At 39.6% G+C, this 20,453-nt stretch overlaps 3 protein-coding genes across 9 annotated transcripts in view; 2 read left to right on the top strand and 1 right to left on the bottom strand.

Annotated features, from left to right (window-relative positions):
- Positions 1-1,508: 1,508 nt before the first annotated feature.
- On the top strand, positions 1,509-6,688 carry LOC144078925 (GTP-binding protein REM 2-like). Its single transcript, XM_077607388.1, has 6 exons — positions 1,509-1,544; positions 1,678-1,738; positions 2,769-3,093; positions 3,166-3,239; positions 4,797-4,974; positions 5,950-6,688. The coding sequence occupies exons 2-6, from the start codon at positions 1,685-1,687 to the stop codon at positions 6,243-6,245; spliced, it is 927 nt and encodes a 308-aa protein (XP_077463514.1). The 5' UTR covers positions 1,509-1,544; positions 1,678-1,684; the 3' UTR covers positions 6,246-6,688.
- A 1,461-nt stretch (positions 6,689-8,149) lies between these two features.
- paics (phosphoribosylaminoimidazole carboxylase, phosphoribosylaminoimidazole succinocarboxamide synthetase) overlaps positions 8,150-20,453 on the bottom strand; it is a 13,738-nt gene continuing 1,434 nt past the window's right edge. The window contains exons 2-16 of one of the 7 annotated variants that reach the window (XM_077606993.1): positions 17,825-18,230; positions 17,006-17,102; positions 16,860-16,918; positions 16,543-16,745; positions 15,522-15,599; positions 15,210-15,334; positions 13,509-13,548; positions 13,223-13,420; positions 11,998-12,176; positions 10,968-11,147; positions 10,212-10,325; positions 10,059-10,142; positions 9,123-9,303; positions 8,490-8,648; positions 8,150-8,414 (exon numbers count right to left, since the gene is read on the bottom strand). In XM_077606993.1, coding sequence (XP_077463119.1) covers positions 8,248-8,414; positions 8,490-8,648; positions 9,123-9,303; positions 10,059-10,142; positions 10,212-10,325; positions 10,968-11,147; positions 11,998-12,176; positions 13,223-13,420; positions 13,509-13,548; positions 15,210-15,334; positions 15,522-15,599; positions 16,543-16,745; positions 16,860-16,918; positions 17,006-17,102; positions 17,825-18,230 — 2,270 coding nt within the window. In that variant the 3' untranslated portion in view covers positions 8,150-8,247. Of the gene's footprint in view, positions 8,415-8,489; positions 8,649-9,122; positions 9,304-10,058; positions 10,143-10,211; positions 10,326-10,967; positions 11,148-11,997; positions 12,177-13,222; positions 13,421-13,508; positions 13,549-15,209; positions 15,335-15,521; positions 15,600-16,542; positions 17,103-17,824; positions 18,231-20,453 lie in introns of those variants that run through there. The other 6 variants (XM_077606990.1, XM_077606992.1, XM_077606991.1 and 3 more) reach the window with 6 other exon arrangements.
- ppat (phosphoribosyl pyrophosphate amidotransferase) overlaps positions 13,705-20,453 on the top strand; it is a 14,934-nt gene continuing 8,185 nt past the window's right edge. The window contains exons 1-2 of the mRNA XM_077606995.1: positions 13,705-13,854; positions 14,056-14,303. Coding sequence (XP_077463121.1) covers positions 14,176-14,303 — 128 coding nt within the window. The 5' untranslated portion in view covers positions 13,705-13,854; positions 14,056-14,175. The remainder of the gene's footprint in view (positions 13,855-14,055; positions 14,304-20,453) is intronic.

Genomic DNA, 20,453 nt, shown 5'->3' with positions numbered 1-20,453 from the left:
TATTAATTAGCCTTAAGTTTGACTTTAAAGGGTCAGACCACACCTCGTATCAATGACCCACTCAAACAAAAAATATAGATTCATTTTCTTAAATTCTGAAAAAAATATTACCCTGTGAAATGAATGTTAAATTCAGTTTACTCTATCAGACTGTAATTTGGAACGTCTGTTTCTCTCATTTAAAACAAACAAAAGCACTATTTTCATAACATTCCAATTTTCACTAAGTCACAACTTATTTCCATAGTATTTTTTTGTTGTTAAAATGACGCCCAGCCGAACATTATGAATTCAGCCTCATGAAATGTGAAACATAATATATAGTTCTATTGACTGCATATAGTCAAATATTATCATAGCCTTGGAGCCAATCAAATGAAGACCTCAACCACACTAACGTCCATCCAAACCACAGATGTGTCAACCATAATCTTCACCTTGGCGCTCAAACCTCGCCAACAAACCTTCGAACAAGGTCTAATATTGTGAACTCATTCCCCAAATGTCACCACTGGTGCTTTTGTAGCTTTCCATTCATCTCTCCACTCTCGTCCATAGCTCTCAGCCTATTCTCTCCATCCATCCATCCATCCATCCATCTTTCCATCCCTTTATCCGCGTTTGTGACCCCGGCTGCGTGCTGTTTAGGATGACCTCATCTTCAACGCCGCCTGCCTTCTCTCTGGCTCTCTCTTTGGCCCGCAGAATAGGCGCAGGATTAGGCCTATAATAGCGTCCTGGCAGCCCACTGCCGGACTCTATTGTGGCTTTGTCTTTGTCTATGTGTGGGTGTGGGTGTGTGTGTATGTATGTGTGTGTTTGTCTCTCGCACAGCCACGTTACATTCCGACTACAGCGCGTGTCCACATTCTGGATTATAGTCACGTGTGGATCGATTGATGGTATCGATATTAATATAATGTCGATATATGACCACATTTGTAAGGAGATTCCAACTTGACTTTTATTCCTCTTGTAGTTGTATTTTGTCAAATCTGAATATGGTACCTCTACTTACGAAATGAATTGGTTTGTAATGTGATTTTTTTTTTAAATAGAGCTGAATATTTTATGTAAATTTTCACGTTCGTTACACGGTGCTGAGAAAAACTAGCAACTAAACCCTTTAAAAAATGATCAAAATGTCCCAATTTTGTATGAAAGTGTGAGAAACACCCCAAAAATGACTTAAAATGATAAGAAAATAATTGACTAGTGTATTGAAATGAATAACAAGCGTGTAAAAGCATTTGCTATTCTAAGAAGCTAACGTTAGCAAAAGAAAATATGCACATAAACACAATTCCCAAAAACTTACCTTGAAATACATGTTTTTTTAAAGAAATAACATCACTGTTAGATGGAATGTAAAACTGGAATCACCACAAAACAATCGCCTGTTTATCATGACAAGATTGTGCTTTGCTGCTCTCTAGCGGGACTTTTTTGTACTGCAAGTGAGAGAGAACGATTAAGAGAAGGAGAGAGAGAGAGAGAAATATATCGCTCTCATCTCGTCGGAGTTGCAGAGATCCTCGTGACAGGTGAGGAGGGCTCAGGTGCTCGGCGAGTGGGTGGGCGGAAGAGTGGGCCAAGGTGGATCGAGGGGGTTGGGCTTCTGGATTCTCTCTTTTTTCCACCCGCTGAGCCCCTCATCCAGCGAGCGTCGTTTCTCAGCTTGCAGATGCCGACAGATGTGCCCCAAGACGGACTCAAGACCGAGGAGGAGACCCTCAAGGTAAGCACTCTATTATATTCTTCTCTTTGTCTATGTTAAAAAGGGGGGAAATCAACCGCATACTGCAAATTTGCAATTTTGACTCATGGCAGAGGATAAAGAATATACGCATGGGAATGGAAATTTTCTGAGTGGGGCTCAGGTAGTATTTCAAAGTATTTCCTGACTTGAATACAAATCTATTATACTCTTCTCTTGGGCTGTGTCTATGTTAAAAAGGGGGAAATTGCAAAATTGACTCGGCAGAGGATAAAGAATATACTTCTGGGAATGGAAATTGTCTGAGTGGGGCTCAGTAGTATTTCAGAGTATTTCTTGACTTTAATACAAATCTATTTTACTCTTCTCTTGGGCTGTGTCTATGTTAAAAAGGGGGAAATTGCAAAATTGACTCATGGCAGAGGATAAAGAATATACGTCTGGGAATGGAAATGGTCTGAGTGGGGCTACATCTCTTTGGAAACTAATCAAACTAACAGATCGTCATGAAATATTGCAAACAAAGTATTTCCTGACTTTAATACAAACCAAGCGATTTATGATTGACTGGTTACATTTTTATTTTGCGTTATATTTAATCGTCTAAAAATATGGGCATCAGAAAAAAAAAACTTATTGGATCGGACAGGAGTCAAATTATTCTAATTTCTCATGAGCGGGAAAAATACTACAATTCATTCATACATTTTTTTTAACCCTCACAAAGGTCGCGGGGGTGCTGGAGCCTATCCCAGCTAATTACAGGTACCGGTAGGGGGACAACCCTTCATACCTAGGGGCAATTTAGCATACAATTAGCCTAGCATGGATGTTTTTGGAATGTGGGAGGAAACCGGAGTCGCCAGAGAAAACCCACGCAAGCACGGGGAGAACAGGCAAACTCCACCCAGTGAGGACCGACCCGGGTTCGAACCTGTGGTCCCAGAACTCCGAGCCAATACTGCAATCGTTTAGAGACGCAAGCACGGTTTGAACACCCGCATTTGTCCATGAAAAATAATCCTTGCCAAATATGGACCACATTTTCCAGCGCGACCCCATGACCCTGGCTAGCACGCCGAACGTGCGTCGAGGCAGCACGCCACTGCCCATCAAGCACCAACTCCGGCGCGAGGAGGCCGTTCGCGATGACGCCGACTGGTCCTCGGACGCCGCCTGCGGGGCCCCGCCGCCACCGCCGCTCCTCTTCAGCCCGGCCCCGGACGACGGGACGCAGATGGCGGAGGCGGCGGGCAAGCCCGACCCCGACGCCCCCTTGAGGATCGCCCTGCTGGGCCAGAACGGCGTGGGGAAGTCGGCGTTGGCCTTCGCCTTTCTGGGGGACGGAGACAGGACGGCATCGGTGGATTTTGAAGGTTGTTGATTTTGATATGTTCGTAGGCGACCCGTCGTCTTTCTCGGAGGTAACTGATCACGCTCGTCCGCAGGGGAGGGGCACGTGACCTTGGTTACCGTGGACGACGAGGAGAGCGCCATCGTTATTTATGACAACTGGAGACACGTAAGAAAATGCACCACTCCTTATTTCTTTTTCTCTCTTTTTATGTTTAAAAATACAGCAAGGGTGCCCAAACTTTTGCCTGTTGAAATTGCACATTTTTGTTATTTTTACCAAGGAAAAAAAAATGCTTTAATAAAAATACAGGTTTTTCTATATCAAGAAAAAAATCTACTTAAATCACTTTCAAAGGTACAGAGTTGATTGTGATTTTTTTTTCCAAAATATTTTCTTCTAATTTAAACTGATTTGGTATAATTTAGTTTGTAAATAATTCTCCCTTTTCTTTACATGTATTTTCAATTAAACAACTCAGGCTAATTTATATATATATATTTAAAAACTAGTTTGAAGAGGCTTTTTCCAAGTAAAAATGTTAAATTTTAATCAAAATCTATTCCAAACAAAATTCAATATCATCTGTATCAATGAAATACCAACTATTGTGAAAATTCACATTATTTTGACCATAAAAAAATATTTGAATTTTATATATGTGTGTGTATATATGTGTGTATGTGTGTATATATATGTATATATAAATATATATTCATATATATATATGTATATATATATATATATGTATGTATGTATGTATGTATGTATGTGTGTATATGTATGTATATGTATATATGTATATATATGTATATGCGTATGTATGTATATATATATGTATGTATATGTATATGTATGTATATGTGTATATATATGTATGTATATGTATGTGTATATATGTATATAAGTGTATATATATATATATATATATATATGTGTGTGTGTATATATATGTATGTATTTAAATGTAAATAAATATATATATGTACATATATCCCAATCTCATCTAATTTTCTGATCCACTTCATCCTTATGAGGCCTATCCAAGTATATATATTTATGTATATGTATTTATATATTTATATAAAAAGATCTTCACATTTTTGACAACATTAAGCGCGTGTTACAAAGAAGCCAAATGAATCTTCCTGCTTTCAAAATAATAGCACGGTCGTGACAACCCAAGTGAGTTCATTATCCAATTGTTTTGTTCCCCGATTTTCCCTCAGGCACGACGCAAGTGTGTGTTTGTGTGTGATTGTGTGTGTATGTGTGGGGGGGGTGGCCACAGATGTGCGAAATGACTACTACATGAGTGTGTGTGTGATTCCAGTGGGAGTTTGGCACCAACAACACAAATAATTGGGTTTTAAATTTATTTTCAGATTTTCATTTCTCATCCAAATTCTTAGTTTAATCCAGGTTTTGATTTTGAGGAAATTTCCAGGCTGCTTCCTGTGTGTTGGTCGCTTACTGCTCATTTTTGGGGCATTTCCAGGTGACTCTCTTGGTTTTGAAGCATTTTAAGGTTCCTTGTTAACTCATTGGCTGCCATTGTTTTTCAAAATTCGAGTTTGACAGCGCCCGAGTTGAAAAATAATCTCATTTTTAATTCTCTATCCACAGTATGAATGAGCCACAAAATCAGGCAGGGCCGGATCGGATGCCCTAGCGGGCCACTTCCAGTCCATGGGCCGTCGGTTTGACACATCTGTTTGTTGTCAGGACCTGTCGGCGCTACGCTGCGAGGTGTGCGCGTTGGTGTTCTCGGTGACCGACCGACGCAGTTTCCACCGTACGGCGCAGCTCCGCCTCCTCCTCCGGGAGACACAGCCGCAGACTCCCATCATCCTCGTGGGCAACAAAAGCGACTTGGTTCGCTCACGGGAAGTCTCATCACAAGGTCAGATTGGCTTTTCATAGTTTAAGGGGAGCTTTTTTTTCATAAATTGACCAATTTGATATTTTTACGAGGATAAAAAATATTGTTTTGGTGTCAAATATTTCATTTCTAAGTAAGAGGGTTTATTAGGATAGATTAATTACCGTATTTTCTGGACTATAAATTGCACTTTTTTTCTTGGTTTGGCTGGCTATGCTACTAATACTAATAAAAGTGCAATTTATATAGGTTTCTTTTTGACCTTTTGTTGATTTTTTAAATTTATTTTTTTAAGGCTATTGTCTTTTCAACAACTGTTTTGTTGACAGATGCTAATGCTAACTAATGTTACTTAACCATATCATTTTCTTCTTGCCTGATATGTATCATAATGATGCTTAACTATGATTCAATACATCATTACTAAATAGCAAAAAAGATGAAGAATGGTAAGACAGTATTACTTACTAAAAAAACCTACCGGGGGATCCCAGATAACTACCGTATTTTCTCGCATAAATGCCGTATTTATAACAAAAAAATGAGGACTGAATCAAGGGTATGACTTATATTTGCACAAATTAGGCTTGAGATGCACAAAACTGCAAGGTGACAAAAACGAAACGACATAACGCAAGACAATACGGTTGATACGGTCATATATTCCAAAATAGAGAAAAAATAAACACATTAAAAAAATATTTTGACATCTATGATCCTGATAGTTGTTAAGGCAGTTCTACTGTGGTCTTTCATCACAAAATGGGCGTTTTATTTCACATATCAGCTGCTATCTTTCAAAAACTCTCAAGTAAAGACACTCATATCCAGTGGCGGGCCGTGAATTTCAAACCGACGCCTTCAGTGCTATGTCTGAATCAATCCAACCCTCAAAAACTATTTTAGAAGGCCTTGCAGGCCCTGATGGTCCACCACTGCTCATATCTCAAGGCAAAGCTAGAGCTGTAATTCCTCCTTTGGGTTTTCACCCTTTAGAGGCCATGTCCAGCGCCGCCCTCTTCAACTGCCTCTATCTGGAGATTTCGGCCTCTCTAGACCACCGCACCACGGAACTCCTGGAGAGCGCCGTGCGGCTAGCGCGGGGCCAGCCTCCGTGGCCCCCGGGCGCTAGCCCGGAGGAAGTGGGCGCCGGGGGGCCGCTGGAGAGCATCACCTCGCGCGCCAAGCGCTTCCTGTCCAGCCTGGTTCCTCGCTACCAGCGCGAGCGAGGCGAGGCCGGCAGGTTCCTCCGGCAGAAGTCGCACTCTTGTCACGACTTGGGGGCACTGTGATGACTAAATTAGGGGTGTCGACGTTGTTTTAATAGCTGGACATTTAAAAGTTAGGCTTCTGGAGCAGTTTGCGATAGGATAAGCGCCTCTAGTTGAAATAATGTATAATGTCTTTACAACGATAACGTAAAAATCCACTGTTGAAATGCTAGCTAGATTTGTGGCAATCTGTCCATCATTTGTTTTCCAATGTTAATGTGGACTAAAATCTGATAGTATGATTTATTTCTAGATAATCTTTACATTTCTTTTCTTACTCTAAAAAGATTTAAGACGCGGTGCTAAATGAGGAAAATCAAAGACTTTTTCGGGTTTCGCAGTTGGAAAAGTGTTAGCACATGCTAACCTTATTGTAGCATTGCTAATTTCGGGTAGTTTTTACTCATAAGTCGGAGTAAATACAAAAATTTTATCAGTTTATGTCAAATAAAATTACAACAGTGTGCCAAATTGTAGCACTCTTCTTTCATTTTCCAATATACAATATTATATAAAAGCAAAACGGTGAACGTCATTTTTAAAAGGCAATAAATTTAGTGAAAAATGAAAAATTATACAAGTATAGTGAGATATAAAACTTCACAAAGTGCACAAATAACAATAAATAAATAAGTAGTTATCATAATAAATAGTCAATCGCATAAAAAAGTAGGGAAGTGCACAAATAACAACAACAAACAAATGTACAAAACCCCACAGAATGATACATTTGTGTAAATAGGCTGCTGTCGTCGTGACACATAAATGTGAATAAAAGGCTTTTTTTTTAGCAATAAATCTGCCTCACTTATCTCCGTTACAGCGCAGCAATGCTTTTGACTCTGCTTACTCAGAAGTCATTACAGAGGAGGGATACCACGCCGATGATTCATTTACTCTCATTGTGGTCGCCGTGGCGATGGGGGGGAATCACGGAATAGTAAGCGAAGAGATAAAATAGCATCCGTATGGGATGAAACTAAATGGGCATTGTTGGATGCGGTTGCATTGTTGCCACGTTACGGTCGCCAGGGAGACGGCGAGCCATCATAACACATTTTTGCACTGATGTCATGTCACGGATGTTTTTTTTTTCTTTTAGTTGTTTTTTTTAAACCTCCTCCTCTTCTGCTGCTGTTGTTATGCATTGGTAATTTTAGCCAGCAGTTTCTTCCTCCTCTTCTTATTCTGTTTTGGCACTCATAGGCCATCTTCCCACTTCCTCCACCCACACACATGCACCAGGATTTTTGGTACATTACAGGTCATTTAACCCGTCCTTTGTAGCAAAATGCAGGAAAAAATGGTAAGCATTTAGTGTTGTAGGTGTATGTTGTTAGTGGAGCATTTCAGTAATCGTGCCTGACCTGAAAAATGAGAGGTTTGGTCTGATTTGACTTGAGAGTGAGTCAAAAAAATTTTTTTTTTGCACAATTTAGGTAACATTCTGGTCTCAACTGTATGTATATGCATACACTGTCCATTTCTGTTCAAATTATTAATTATTCAGACTTTGCATAGTGTAGGTGTGACATTTTTAAAGCTAAACCCAATTTTCAGAGCCTTTTAGAACATTTGTATAGAATGGTAAAACTATCAGGAAAATAATTATAGGCTGTCCTCAAAAGAGGGAACTTGTAGAATTGCTAATGTCATGTTTATAGTCCACTTGAGTCCTTATTTAAAAAAAAAAAAAAAATCTTATTTGGTATACTACATTTGTGTGGGTTGAAATATTTCAAATGCGTATAGAGGATGTAAAATGTTCATGTAGTCTTCTGAAACCAACCGATGCTGCCATTTTTGGTGAGTTAGTACTACCACCTACTGGTCCAAGTAGAAATGGACAAAACAAAATATTTCTATTGTAAACAAGAGCATTCAAAACTAGTCCTCTCAGTCGAAGTGAATTGGACACCAATCAATCAATGGCTGTTAATGTTTTATTGGAATGATTCAAGGACAGATTATTTTCTTGCCAAGAAGACGAAGATGCAGATGATGATGACTTTGTGGCATCAACTTAGAGAGTGCAAGCCTGGAGCTTCTTGTCAGCCACCTTGAGGCCCACCCAGGTGTTGAGCATGGAAGCCCTCAACTTGCACCACACCAGGTGATTGGTCAGCCCGAAAATTTGAGCCGCGAACTGAGCGGCCGCGTCGGGGGAAAGAATAGTGGAACAGCCCAAACCTGACAAAAAAAGAGAAGCTTTTCGTGAGTTGTCCGTCGTTTTCCCAATGGTAACGATTTTAAATTTAGACTAACCACTTGGCAGACGGAGTGAAGACCAGACATCCTGGGAGCCCCAGTCAGGTGTGATCGGCGGGCAATTAATGACCGGGTAAGCGGTGTTACCCGACATCACCGGGCCCAGGCCGTTACTACGGCCGGCAACCGCCACGAACACGGTTGGAATCCCGTCACCTGTTTTAGGTTAGAAGTTTATTTCATCCCGTATTCGGGAAATTTCTTGGTTGCAGTAGCAAGACAGACACAGAGGACATTGTAGACCTAGGTAAAAAAAATGATTGAAAAAAAATGATTCCAATATAAAGTTAAGTACAGTAATCCCTCGAATATCGCGGTTAATGTACACAAGACATGGCCGCGATAATCAAAAAAATCGCAAGGTAGTATTATTATTAAAAAATATATTATTTTTGTCCAAGTTCAGAAAAACGTGAAAATTCACGTTGAAACTCGCAAGCGGAGTTGCTACAAGGACTCAGCACCGAAGTTTGAAAAATAATAATAATTAATAGCAGAAAAAAAAATCACTAAGTAGTGAATTTTCCATAATCGAGGGATTACTGTATACATTTATAAGTGTAAAACTGAAAATTATTTCCAAGCACCCTTGATAGCCACTCTCTGCAATTTTGATAGGACGACACCAACCTTCGTATTCCGCTTTAATGCGCAACGTCTCGTCCGGGCCTTTGTGCGCCGAGGTGACTCGCAGCACGCAAGGAATCCCGTAGGAAGTGCAGGCCTTTTTGATCTTCTCGGAGTGAGCCAAGTCCGAAGTGGAGCCCATCAGGACCACCACTCTGCCACTGGACTTGGACTCCAGCAGAAGCTATGGTGAGCCAACAGATAGCATGTTTAATAATTTTTCAACCAATATCAGCCATTTTTGAGAAAAAAAATCGTTTAACACTAAATTACTGCATACTCCAGTGAAGTAATTGCTACCATAGATTGGTTAGACACTTTTCAACTTAATGTTGGTCATTGTGCGAAAATGATTTTTTTTTCATTTGCTGCCAACCAATGTTCCCTCTAAGCTGCGCGCGTGCGCAATTGCGCACTACTCTCGTCTTCTCTGCGCACATCAAATCATATGGAGCGCACACAAAAAAATCTCTTTTTTTTTTTAGCTGTGAGGCCGACGCGGGAACCATTCATCCGTCGGTCCGCCCATTCATAGATATTAATCATTACATTTTATTATTACTAATACTCATTTATGTGTAGTAGACATACACCTGCTTATGGCAAGTGTGATACTGGTGTGTGCCCATAGCGAGCAATGATGATGTTGCTCACACCGGTACTCCGTGTGCTCAGGGAGGTTGTCTTTCTGCCCAGACAAACAAAAAATTAGAGGGAACAAGGCTGCCAACCCTCCCACTTCAAAATAGATCTGTCGTCTACAACTGCGTCTCGGCCAGAGGAAGAACACTTTTCTACCTTATCGGCTATTAGCACTGCTGGAATGGCTGACCTTCCCACTTTAAATAGATTGGACATGACCAATTGAAATTCAAAACAGTAGTAATATCAGAAAAACATTTTCAATTTCACGGTGGTTAAAAAAAACATTGGCTGTACCTTAACCCTTTCAGAAACCCACTCAAAGTTTCTTTTAACCATTTGCATGGCCTCCGGGGTCACCTCTTTGAGGTCTCGGTACACCTGGAGACAGAAGCAAAGTCCTTGGTTTAGTGATGTGATCAGATTTTTTTTTGTAGATATAAGACAAACCTGCTTATCTTTTTGCTGGCTCCTATCTCCAGCTGGCCACAGCCGCCACGAATCGTTGTCGATCACATCGGCCAGGACAATCTCCTGAGTCTTTATGTTCACCCCAAACTCAATCTGTCAAGCCAACAAAATAGTATAATTAAAAAAAATGAAATTGTAATTGTGCTTCGCCAGTAGGGGAGAAATTCACCCATTTGGAGAGGCTACACTCAAAAAAAAAATTATACCCTCTAACTCAAAAATGTTACCCAACCAATATAAAAATAAATAAATTATTTTAAAAAAAAAAAAACTCCCTGAAACTCCTCAACACACACACCACAACTAAAAAAGCCAAAAAAAGATGCTTCCACCCACCACAATTGCCCAATTCCACGTCCCAAAATAATCTGTCACAGAAATTCCACACAAAAAAAGAAACCCTAAAATGCACACAATTGACCAAAAATTACTTCGCAAAAAAGTGTTATATACACACACACAACTGCCTATTTAAAAAAAAAAAAAAAAAGCCAATTTATCAGTCACAACATCCCAACAAATACAAAAAAAATTCATACAACCAAATTCTGATCGCCAAATTTCATTTAAAAAAAACTCAACCATTAACTCAAAATACATATTTACACCAATTGCTTGAATTTAAGCCCCCCACCGACCCAACATTTTATGAAAAAAATCCCCAAAAGAAAAATTAAAACCATGTACACCCTCAAGGTACCCGGGGTAACCCCCCAAAAAGATGCTTCCACCCACCTTCATGTCAACCAGCGTGCAATTCTGCGTGGCCCAGGCCTTCTCCAGGATTTCAAAGATGGCCACGGTGCTTCGGTTCATGATGTCCACCTCGCAGCGTCCGATGGCCAGACCGGCCAGGCAGAACTTGGCCTCCAGCAGCTGCTCCTCCGACCATTGAGGGTCATTGTTGGCATCATCCTGGAAGACCACATGGTAATGCTTTGAATTAAGGCACCATTTTGCTCGGGGTTGTCAAAAGTATCTATACTGAAATTTGAGTGCGGATGCAATATTTGAGTGCAAACCTAACTATACTCAGCTAATATGAACTGTTTTAATATGTATCCAGCTAATATTTGAGTATAGTAATCCCTCGAATATCACGGTTAATGTAGAACAAACATGGCCGCGATAATTGAAAAATCGCAAAGTAGGGTCACCCCTATTATAACTACTTTTTTCCCCTTTCTCTTCAGTGCTGAGTCCTGGTAGCAAAAGTGGCTTCCACTTACAAGTTTCAGCATGGATTGACATATCTATGAACTTTAAATAATAATAATAATTAATAGCAGAAAAAAAATCGCAAAGAAGTGAATTTGCGATAAGTGAAATTGCAATAATCGAGGGAAGACTGTGTAGATTAACCTTGTATATTCTGATTGGTTACATATTTTTGGGCACTACCACAGTCCACTGAAAATTCATCATTGGAGAAATTTGAGGGTGTCAGATTTTTTTTTTGCACTTTCCTTTTTATTAAAAAAATAAATAAAAAATAAAAATGGTATCAGGTATTTTTGAGTATCTATAGAGTAACATTGTGATTATTCTAGTAATGATTCCAGCAAAAATATGCCTTGTCAAAACTGTAAAGGAATTTAACAAATGCCTGTTAAAATTAATAATGAGTGATTTTCCTGATTTTTCAATTTCTAATAATAAAGAACATTTTAAGATTAGATGCATGCTATTATAGCTACCATTTGTACTGGAAAATACTTTTTCTGTACTTCACAGTTCACCGCCATTGGATTGAATGTTGACTCACTTTGAAGAAAATCTCCATCTTGAGTGGGGAGAAGCGGTAACCCTCCTTCACTCCTGGGTTCCTCTTTAGAAAGGACCCGGTGGCAACCCGGCGGCACACCCATTCGATGGGAATCATCTCGCAGTGCGCCCCCACAAACGCCGTGTCCGAATGCTGCCTTACAAAAGCCGTCTTGATACCTTCAACGAAGGGTAAGAGAGGACACAAACGCACAAAAAAAGTCAAAACAATAGGCAAATGAGGGAAATGACATCCATTTAGTTTCTTTCTGCTTCATTACAAGTCACAAGGCGCTCATGTGCAAGATTTTCATTGAAACAACGTGAAGAATTAAGCTAATGTCACAACACATGACAACATTACTACTGCTGTGTTTATTTGGTCCTTGTGCCCTGCGATTGGCTGGCCAGCGATTCAGGGTTTCCCCTGTCTCTGGCCGGAAGTCAGCTGGGATATGCTCCAGCACCCCCGCGACCCTAATGAGGATAAAGTGGTTCAGAAAATGAATGAATGAATGATTACAGAGAACAATCTTGATTCTGCAGGGAGTACCGTATTTTCACGACTATAAGGCGCACAAGTCTTAAATTTTCTCCAAAATAGACAGGGTGCCTTATAATCCAGTGTACTTTATATGTGGAAAAAAAATTAAAATGTGTCATTCATTGAGGGTGTGCCTTTAATGCGGTGCGCCTTATAGTCGTGTAAATACGGTAATTTTTAATTCCGTGGATTGAAAGGAGAAAAAGTGAAATTATTAAAATGTTAATTACATTATTGTGAGTCAATTTGCAATGTACAACTGCAAATATTAAACTTTGGGCCACCAAAACTCCAGATTGGAATCCACTTTTTTCCTAATAAGGAGTTTAGAGCCCTTCTAAAATTTTTGTATCCTAATTTTTTTTTTTTTTTAAGTTTCTGAAAATGTAGATCAGTAAAACTAAAGCACGAATCACTGCCTCTAAATTTTAGGTTTAACTTTTTGGTAATAAATGTGTAATTAATTATTACAACCATTCAAATGTATAAAATTAAATTTTTAAAACAAACTTGGTCATTAGTGTAGAGACCAAGTATTTATAATTTGCGTTATGTTTCAGATTGGAAATGTTTTCATCAGAAAAACACTATGCAATATGATAATATGGGCATACATTTATGCCTATATTTGAATTAACATAGTATTGTGAGTGCACAAGCATGCAGTTTCGTGGTTAGTCACCAGATTCCTGCAAGAGTCCAAACACGCAGCTCGTCGTTTTATTGGCGATGGCCGCTTTGCCCTCCATCTGGTCTTTCCTCACTGCATTCCCGGCGGTGATCTGGTCTTTGGACTGCACCAGAACCAGTCCGGGCTGATCCACGATCTCGAAGATCTGCTTGGTTTTGCCCTCGTTCAGTTTCTTCCCGATGTTAAGCTCTAATAAAACAATTACACAATAGCAGAGAAGTCATATAAAAAAAGGTGTTTTTAATAAGAATAAAACATTGAAAATATTGCAATTTACCTTGTTTGGAAGCCATGTTTCTCTTCGACGAGCTGCAAAACTGCACGGAAATATTTTTTATAAATCACAAAAGGCAGTGGAGACAAGCAAAAAGTTGTCAAGTGAGGATGAGAGTCGGAAGTAGCGCGTTTCTTACGTGCTCTGACAGCCAATTACAACTCTCCTCTCACTCACTCGGGCCAATCACATGCGCGTATAGCGCCACGTGATCAGGGCAACGCCCCTAAGCTAACTGTCTCGAAAAAGAAAACTTTTTTGATGACATGCTACTGTTTTCTTCTTTTTGAGTGATACGAAGACAAAACGCCAACAAGCCAGCTCGACAGAATCGATTTATTTGACACAGGTGATTTGTTATCAAACTTCTCATAACATGCGACGCTTAATGAAATCCAAATGTAAAAATCATGGCGCTCGTGTGTTGCAAAACTGCAAACGTGTACTTTTTTTTAAAAAAAATGTCTATAACTCCGCCCTGGCGTGTTTTTATGACCTTTAAGTGATTTTTATCATTATTGTTGTCGTTTTAATCGACCGTGTCGTGTAGGAAGCTGCGGCACGTGTTCTGGCAACAGGAGTCTTGAGTTGGTGCGCATGCGCAGATTGCCGTATTGCACACTTGGTTAACAGAAGAAGCGACGGGCTAGCAGCGAGAACCAGCGGCGGGATGGAGTTCGAGGAGTCGGGTATCGGCGAAGAGTGCGGGGTTTTCGGCTGTGTGGCGGCCGGTGAGTGGCCCACCCAGCTGGAGGTGGCTCAGGTGCTCACCCTCGGACTGGTAGCTTTGCAGCACAGGTAATGCAAACTTAACTTTTTGTTGTTGTATCCATATAAAAAAGTGGCGTTTTACCCCCGTCTTAAGTAACACGAGGCACGTGGGTTTATAAACAATTTAGTTTGTGCAAAAACTGAACTGTTTCGTTGTTATTTTAGTATTTTCAAATTGGAGGAATGTGGTTTGACTACGACCGCCTACCTGGCGTTGAGGTGGGAAAAGTTTGTAGAGTTTTGGCAATTGGAAGTGACTTTTAAATTAGTTTTCTTTTTCTTTGTGCAGTTTTGGTCTCTTAACAAGGTAAAAAATGATCTAATCTCACAGTATTTGTGTTCAAATTTGGTATCCGCTAGTTAGTTTTTTGTTTGTTTATTGAATTTGTGGGTCTTGAAAAATAAATCTAATTTAAGGTTGAAAACAATAAATATTTCACACAATATGGTTACATTTTTTAAGTAATGAAAATATCTGAATTATTCTGAACTCCAAATGTTGTAATGCCTCTTTAAATGATTCTTAAAGGGACAGTCACCTCATACACAGTATAATTGTGCTTTTTTTTCTCCAATTAACATACACGCCATAGGCATGCTATGTTTTGGAAACATTCCTAACTAGCACGGAATGTACCACTAAAAACTGTGGGTGGGAAGAAAATCGACGCTCTGGGCAATTCTAATGCATAAAAATCTACCACGAACCGTTTTACTAAACAAAACCAGATCAGGAATGCGTTTCCACTCGTTCCCTTGACCAAACCAATTCCTTTAAATGTTTCCTAAACCCATCACAAGGAACAAGTAACGTGCTATGCATTTCACACTACGTAGTACCATTGTTAGCTTTAGCCAATTAGCTTTGACCCATAATCCTACATATCAAACGTAACATTATTTTTTTATTATGATAAATATTTTAATAATTACCTTTGTCTCCGGATCTTGGTTGGCCAAGGAGCAGACCGAATGGACTTCAATTATCGGAATGTGAGTTTCTTCTTGTTTGATATTCACATTTTCCACAATTTTTTTCACTGGTGTCAGGTGACTTGCTGTGAGAATAAGAAGACAATGGCATTTTTTTTTTAATCGTCATGTCGGTCATATCCGCAGTGACAAATGTACTGCTATCTGTACTAATTTTATTAGGAGGCCAATCATGGGACCCGGGAGTCGTGAATTACAAAGGCTTGTGGCTTGTCATGTGAAGTAATTATGCAATTGGGACACTTTTCAAACCTGCGTCGTCCGCCTTCCTTTTCCTCCCTTTGCCAGTCGACAAAGTGTCGCCGTGTGTTGGTCCGCTTTCAGTTTGCTCTGCAATCGATAAATAAAAGAGGACGATTTCTAAGTGAAGCATACATACGTACAAAAAATTCCAACACATCAATCAACAAGGGCTGGCTCTAGAGGTGACTGTGTAGTTTCCTTCAAAAAGACTGCATTCAGCCAAAGCACATACCTGGAACTCAATACCAATTAACATATGTGAGCTCCTGTCTTTGAACCTCTCGGCCAATCATCTTAAAGCCTGCCTGTTAGCCAAACAAAACTGCCATCACAACGCCGTCTAAAACTGTGTCTAGTATGTGTCTTCGTTTATCTTCAACCTAGATGGAAATTAGCCCTCGGCTACAATCTTACATATTTACATATACAGTCGTACCTCTACTTACGAAATTAATTGGTTCCAAAACTTTTTCCGTAACTTGAAAATTTTGTAAGTAGCAGTGTACTTTATATGTAAATTCTCGAATTCGTTCCACGGTCCTCAAACAACTACCAACTAAACCCTTTAAAATTGGTCAAAGTGTCCCAATTTTGTATGAAAGATATGAGGAAGCACTCAAAAATGAGAGAAAATTATAAGGAAATGATTTATTAATGTCTTAAAATAAATAAAACATATGAAAATGTGCCGTCCACTTTGTAGTACATTTTAGACTTTTATGTGTGCCCTGTGTGTGAAAATATGTGCCACATTGCATTTGTAGTTTTTAATCGCTTAATAAGGAAAATTCAAAATAAAATAACGGATAAGGAAATGCATTTACATTTTGGGGGATTTCGTAACTTGGATTTTTTGTAACTCGAGTCCCTCATTTGCATATACAAAAATTGTAACCTGAAACTTTCGTACCTAGAGGCATTCGTAAGTAGAAGTATGACTGTATATGTTCATTTACTTGAATATAAATGTTTATTAATATGTGCTAACTCAATGAAGCCGACATAAAAAGAAATAAAGGATTAGTTGTACCTAAAAAAGGGTCCGGTGGGTACCACTGGCCCAAGTAGAGACTTCTTCCTGTTATCAGTCCTTGATCTTCTTGTGGCGTCCCTCCAAGGTGTATCGGCGAAACCGACTCGGACCGACAATTTCTGTCCTCGAGATCCATCGCGGCGTACGTGTCGCCCTCCAGCATTGCGATTTGGCCGGATTCAACGCTCGAGCCCATAGCCCTGCGATTCATAATGGCATCCACTTCGCTGTAATAGCGCATGAGGCGTTTAGGGTCACCGTCGTCCGCCTTTTCCTTCTGGAGCGAGCGGTACAGGTACATGAGGTTTTTGTACTTGGTGTGACACTGCTTCCAGTCGCGTTCGATGCCTTGCTGCATCAGCCGGTTGGAAATCTGTGTGAAAACGTCCCGCTTTCTGGTGGAGCTCTCCAGCTGCCGGCGAACCCGCTCGTCGGACCACACTTGGATAAGAGCTCGTACCTCGTGGTCGCTCCAGTTTCGGCCCGCGTCCGACATCGTGACCACGTTGAGGTGGTCCACGGGGGGCAGATCCGTACCTGTCGGAGGAATAAATAAACTAATGCTAGTGTAAAAAACATGTCTTTTAGCGTGATTTAAAAAAAAACCCACACAAAACCGACAACGTGCTGCAAACACGCGTTAATACTTGCTCCCATTTAATCGTGTGACCAAATTTGAAACAGTCCAATACTTGGAAAAATATAATCGCTTTTGCAGTATCGTGTGCCGATATTGCAACACTAGAAAAAAATAGTGAATCACGTTATATACTAGATTTGACTTCCCCTTTCACTATGTTAATTCCTGCCTTTTCATTATATAAATATAGCGCATCAGTAAGCAACGTACCAGACATTCAAGCTGTCAGCGCCAAACAGCGACATCTACAGAATTTTGAATTTAGTGCATACACAAGACACACCGACTGATTGGGCGCAATGCCACTTGCTAACATTTCACTAGATGCTGCTGTTTTCCTTCATTTGGAGTCTTTGGTCTTGTTTAGACTGGAAGCCAGTCTGATTTTTAGCCCACCCAGATGAAAACTGGCTTGTTTTTTTGTCGTCTGAATAGTCACCAAGTACGGAAATCCCAATTTTTGCAATACGGATTGAAACCACATACTGAGGTGGACTCTTCTCAGTCTGAAAAGCTCAGATGGGTGTCAAACAGCCTTAAAAATGAGATCTGTGGAAGAATCCAATTGAAATTAGACCAGCTCGGAGTCTGAACCAAGCCTTATTGTTGCCCCCAAGACAAAGTAAGCAAAGGACGTACTCACAATGGTCAATCTCGATGACAACCTCACTCTCCAAAGCGGCTGTCGGCTTCTCCTTGTCATAAAACTTCTTCTTCATCCCAAGCAAAACCTCATCCAGCCCACGGTCCAGCAGAATGGCCTCCACCTCGTGAAAAAACTTCATGTACTTCCCCGGACTGCTGGTGTTGCTCTTGGCCACCTTGTAGTCGTATTTGAGGTTCTTGTATTTAGTGCGGCACTGTTTCCAGTTGCGCACCACGCCAAAGGTGCGTTCTAACTTGCTGGAAATTTCCTGGAAGATGTACTTGTTGTGTAGCGTACTCTTGAGGCTGTCCCGGACACGTTGGTCAGCCCAGACGCACAGCAACGCGAGGACCTCCACGTCGGTCCAATGGCGGCTTTCTTCCACACCAGGTTGACCTCCTGGTTTTCAACATATTTGGCTTTAGACAGCAGTTGAATTATTCGTGTTAATCGTTACGACGTCAACTGAACCTTAATATGACAGAATGTATCATCAACTAAGGATGGAAGATGAATCGATTTTTACCTTGAAATTACCAATTTAAATATGGCAATTTAGAAATAGCCAATGAAAATGTGGCAATTTAGAAATAGCCAATGAAAATGTGGCAATTTGGAAATAGCCAATGAAAATGTGGCAATTTGGAAATAGCCAATGAAAATGTGGCAATTTGGAAATAGCCAATGAAAATGTGGCAATTTTGAAATAGCCAATGAAAATGTGGCAATTTGTAAATAGCCAATGAAATTGTGGCAATTTGGAAATCGCCAATGGAAATATGGCAATTTGGAAACAGCCAATGTTAATATGGCAATTTGGAAATAGCCAATGAAAATGTGGCAATTTGGAAATAGCCAATGAAAATATGGCAATTTGGAAATCGCCAAGGTCATGCTTTATTTCATATGCACTTGGCTGACGCAGGATCTGATTTGGTCAATAATAAATCTGCTAATTTCTGCTGCTTTTAACTAAAAAATGTTACATTTCACATTTTAATACTAACACATTCAGAAAAAATCCTTACATCGAAATGGTTACAGTGAAGGAATTCAATTCGGTCCAATTTTATGGCATATCTCACTGCCACTGTTAGATGCAGTTAGTCCATAACCAAAAATATGTGTATGTACATATCATTTATGTACATTTAACAGCTACATTGGGGAAAAGTTTAAATATGTTTGGTTAAAGATATATTTTTTTACATCAAGTATATTAACATATTGTAATATGGATGGCAGTAAGTCAAATTTCAAAAACATAAGTTCTAAGTGAGAGATTATAATATTTTAATTGTATGATGTAAATTCCATGTGGACAGATGACGAATTTTCAGTTACACTTTGATTTGTTGGTAAAAACTTTCAACTCATTGGTTTCCAGTAACTGCGATGAATGTCAAATCCGTTTAAACGGGGAGAGCTGGCAGTGAATGAATGGTTGTTGCTCACGGCGTCATCACATTCAATCAGATTATTTCATTTGATCGGAGTTAAAGTTTATCTGTTGTCGGGAAGTCGAGTCACGAGATTGTTGAGTAGAATCACAAGGTAATGTTGACTCAAGTCATGAGGTGGTCAAGTCGAGTCACATTTGAGTTAAATCCTTCGCTGTTCTTATCGTTAAGCCATATCTTTTTCAAAAGCAGAGCGTACAGTATACTCTGCACGGATATGACGGCTTTAAAGCTGTTTGTATATCTATTCAATGACATTTATTGGTATCAGCCATTACATTTCTGTGTTATTCTCGCTAACATATAACATGTTGAGACTCAAGTCAGTGTGGTTATATAAGCAGAAGCGTGTGTTTCAACGTACATGTAGTCTGAGCCAGTGGCTGAATATGTGCTGCCATGTTTAATAAACATTTAAAAGCGCTCTATCACGTGGGGGATATTTGACTGAATTTGGTAGATGGGACTTCACGGAACCACAACACAGTCATTTTTCCTGTAAAAATACGTATTTTATATTCAGAATATTTTCCTCAAAGCTGCTTTGAGGAAGTGACCAATGACGTGGTTAATGAGGTTGTTTTTCGGTTAAATTGCTGTAAAATGCTTTGGTGTTAAATGGTTAGCAGGCGGGCTAGTTGCTCTAGTTAATGGCATGGGGATGAAATACCACAACGTTTTACCTGGTGTTTCCTGGTACAATTTCAATAGTTATGGATCTGTGCAAGTCTTGATCGTTGGTTTTTGAATTCTCTTGAACAAGATTCTATCAATTGCTGAAAATAGTTCTCCGCTTGATATAAATTTAAAAAAAAACAGGTGAATGGGAATTTGAGTCTAAGTCCTTTGTCTTCTTGTGGCGGTGGGTTCATTGTCTGTGATATTCGAGGGATAATGTAATGTATTAATATTTAAATACAATGTATATATTTAAAAATGTAACTACTTTAAATACTGTACTCACAGTGAAAATAGTTCCTCTCCGCTTGATATAAATCCAAAAAACAGGTGAATGGGAATTTTAGTCTAAGTCCTTTGTCTTGTGTCCATTGTCTGCGATATTTGAGGTCAAAATATGTGATGTGGGGCCTTTAGTGTGGCCACTATCCAGAATTAAAGAAAAAATGTATATTTGTAAGAATGTAGTAAATTGATGAAAACC

The sequence above is a fragment of the Stigmatopora argus genome, chromosome 8 (genome assembly GCF_051989625.1).
Source record: "Stigmatopora argus isolate UIUO_Sarg chromosome 8, RoL_Sarg_1.0, whole genome shotgun sequence".
Classification (NCBI taxonomy): Eukaryota; Metazoa; Chordata; class Actinopteri; order Syngnathiformes; family Syngnathidae; genus Stigmatopora; species Stigmatopora argus.
Note: the sequence above shows the minus strand (reverse complement) of the source record. Positions and strands in the feature narration are given on the sequence as shown.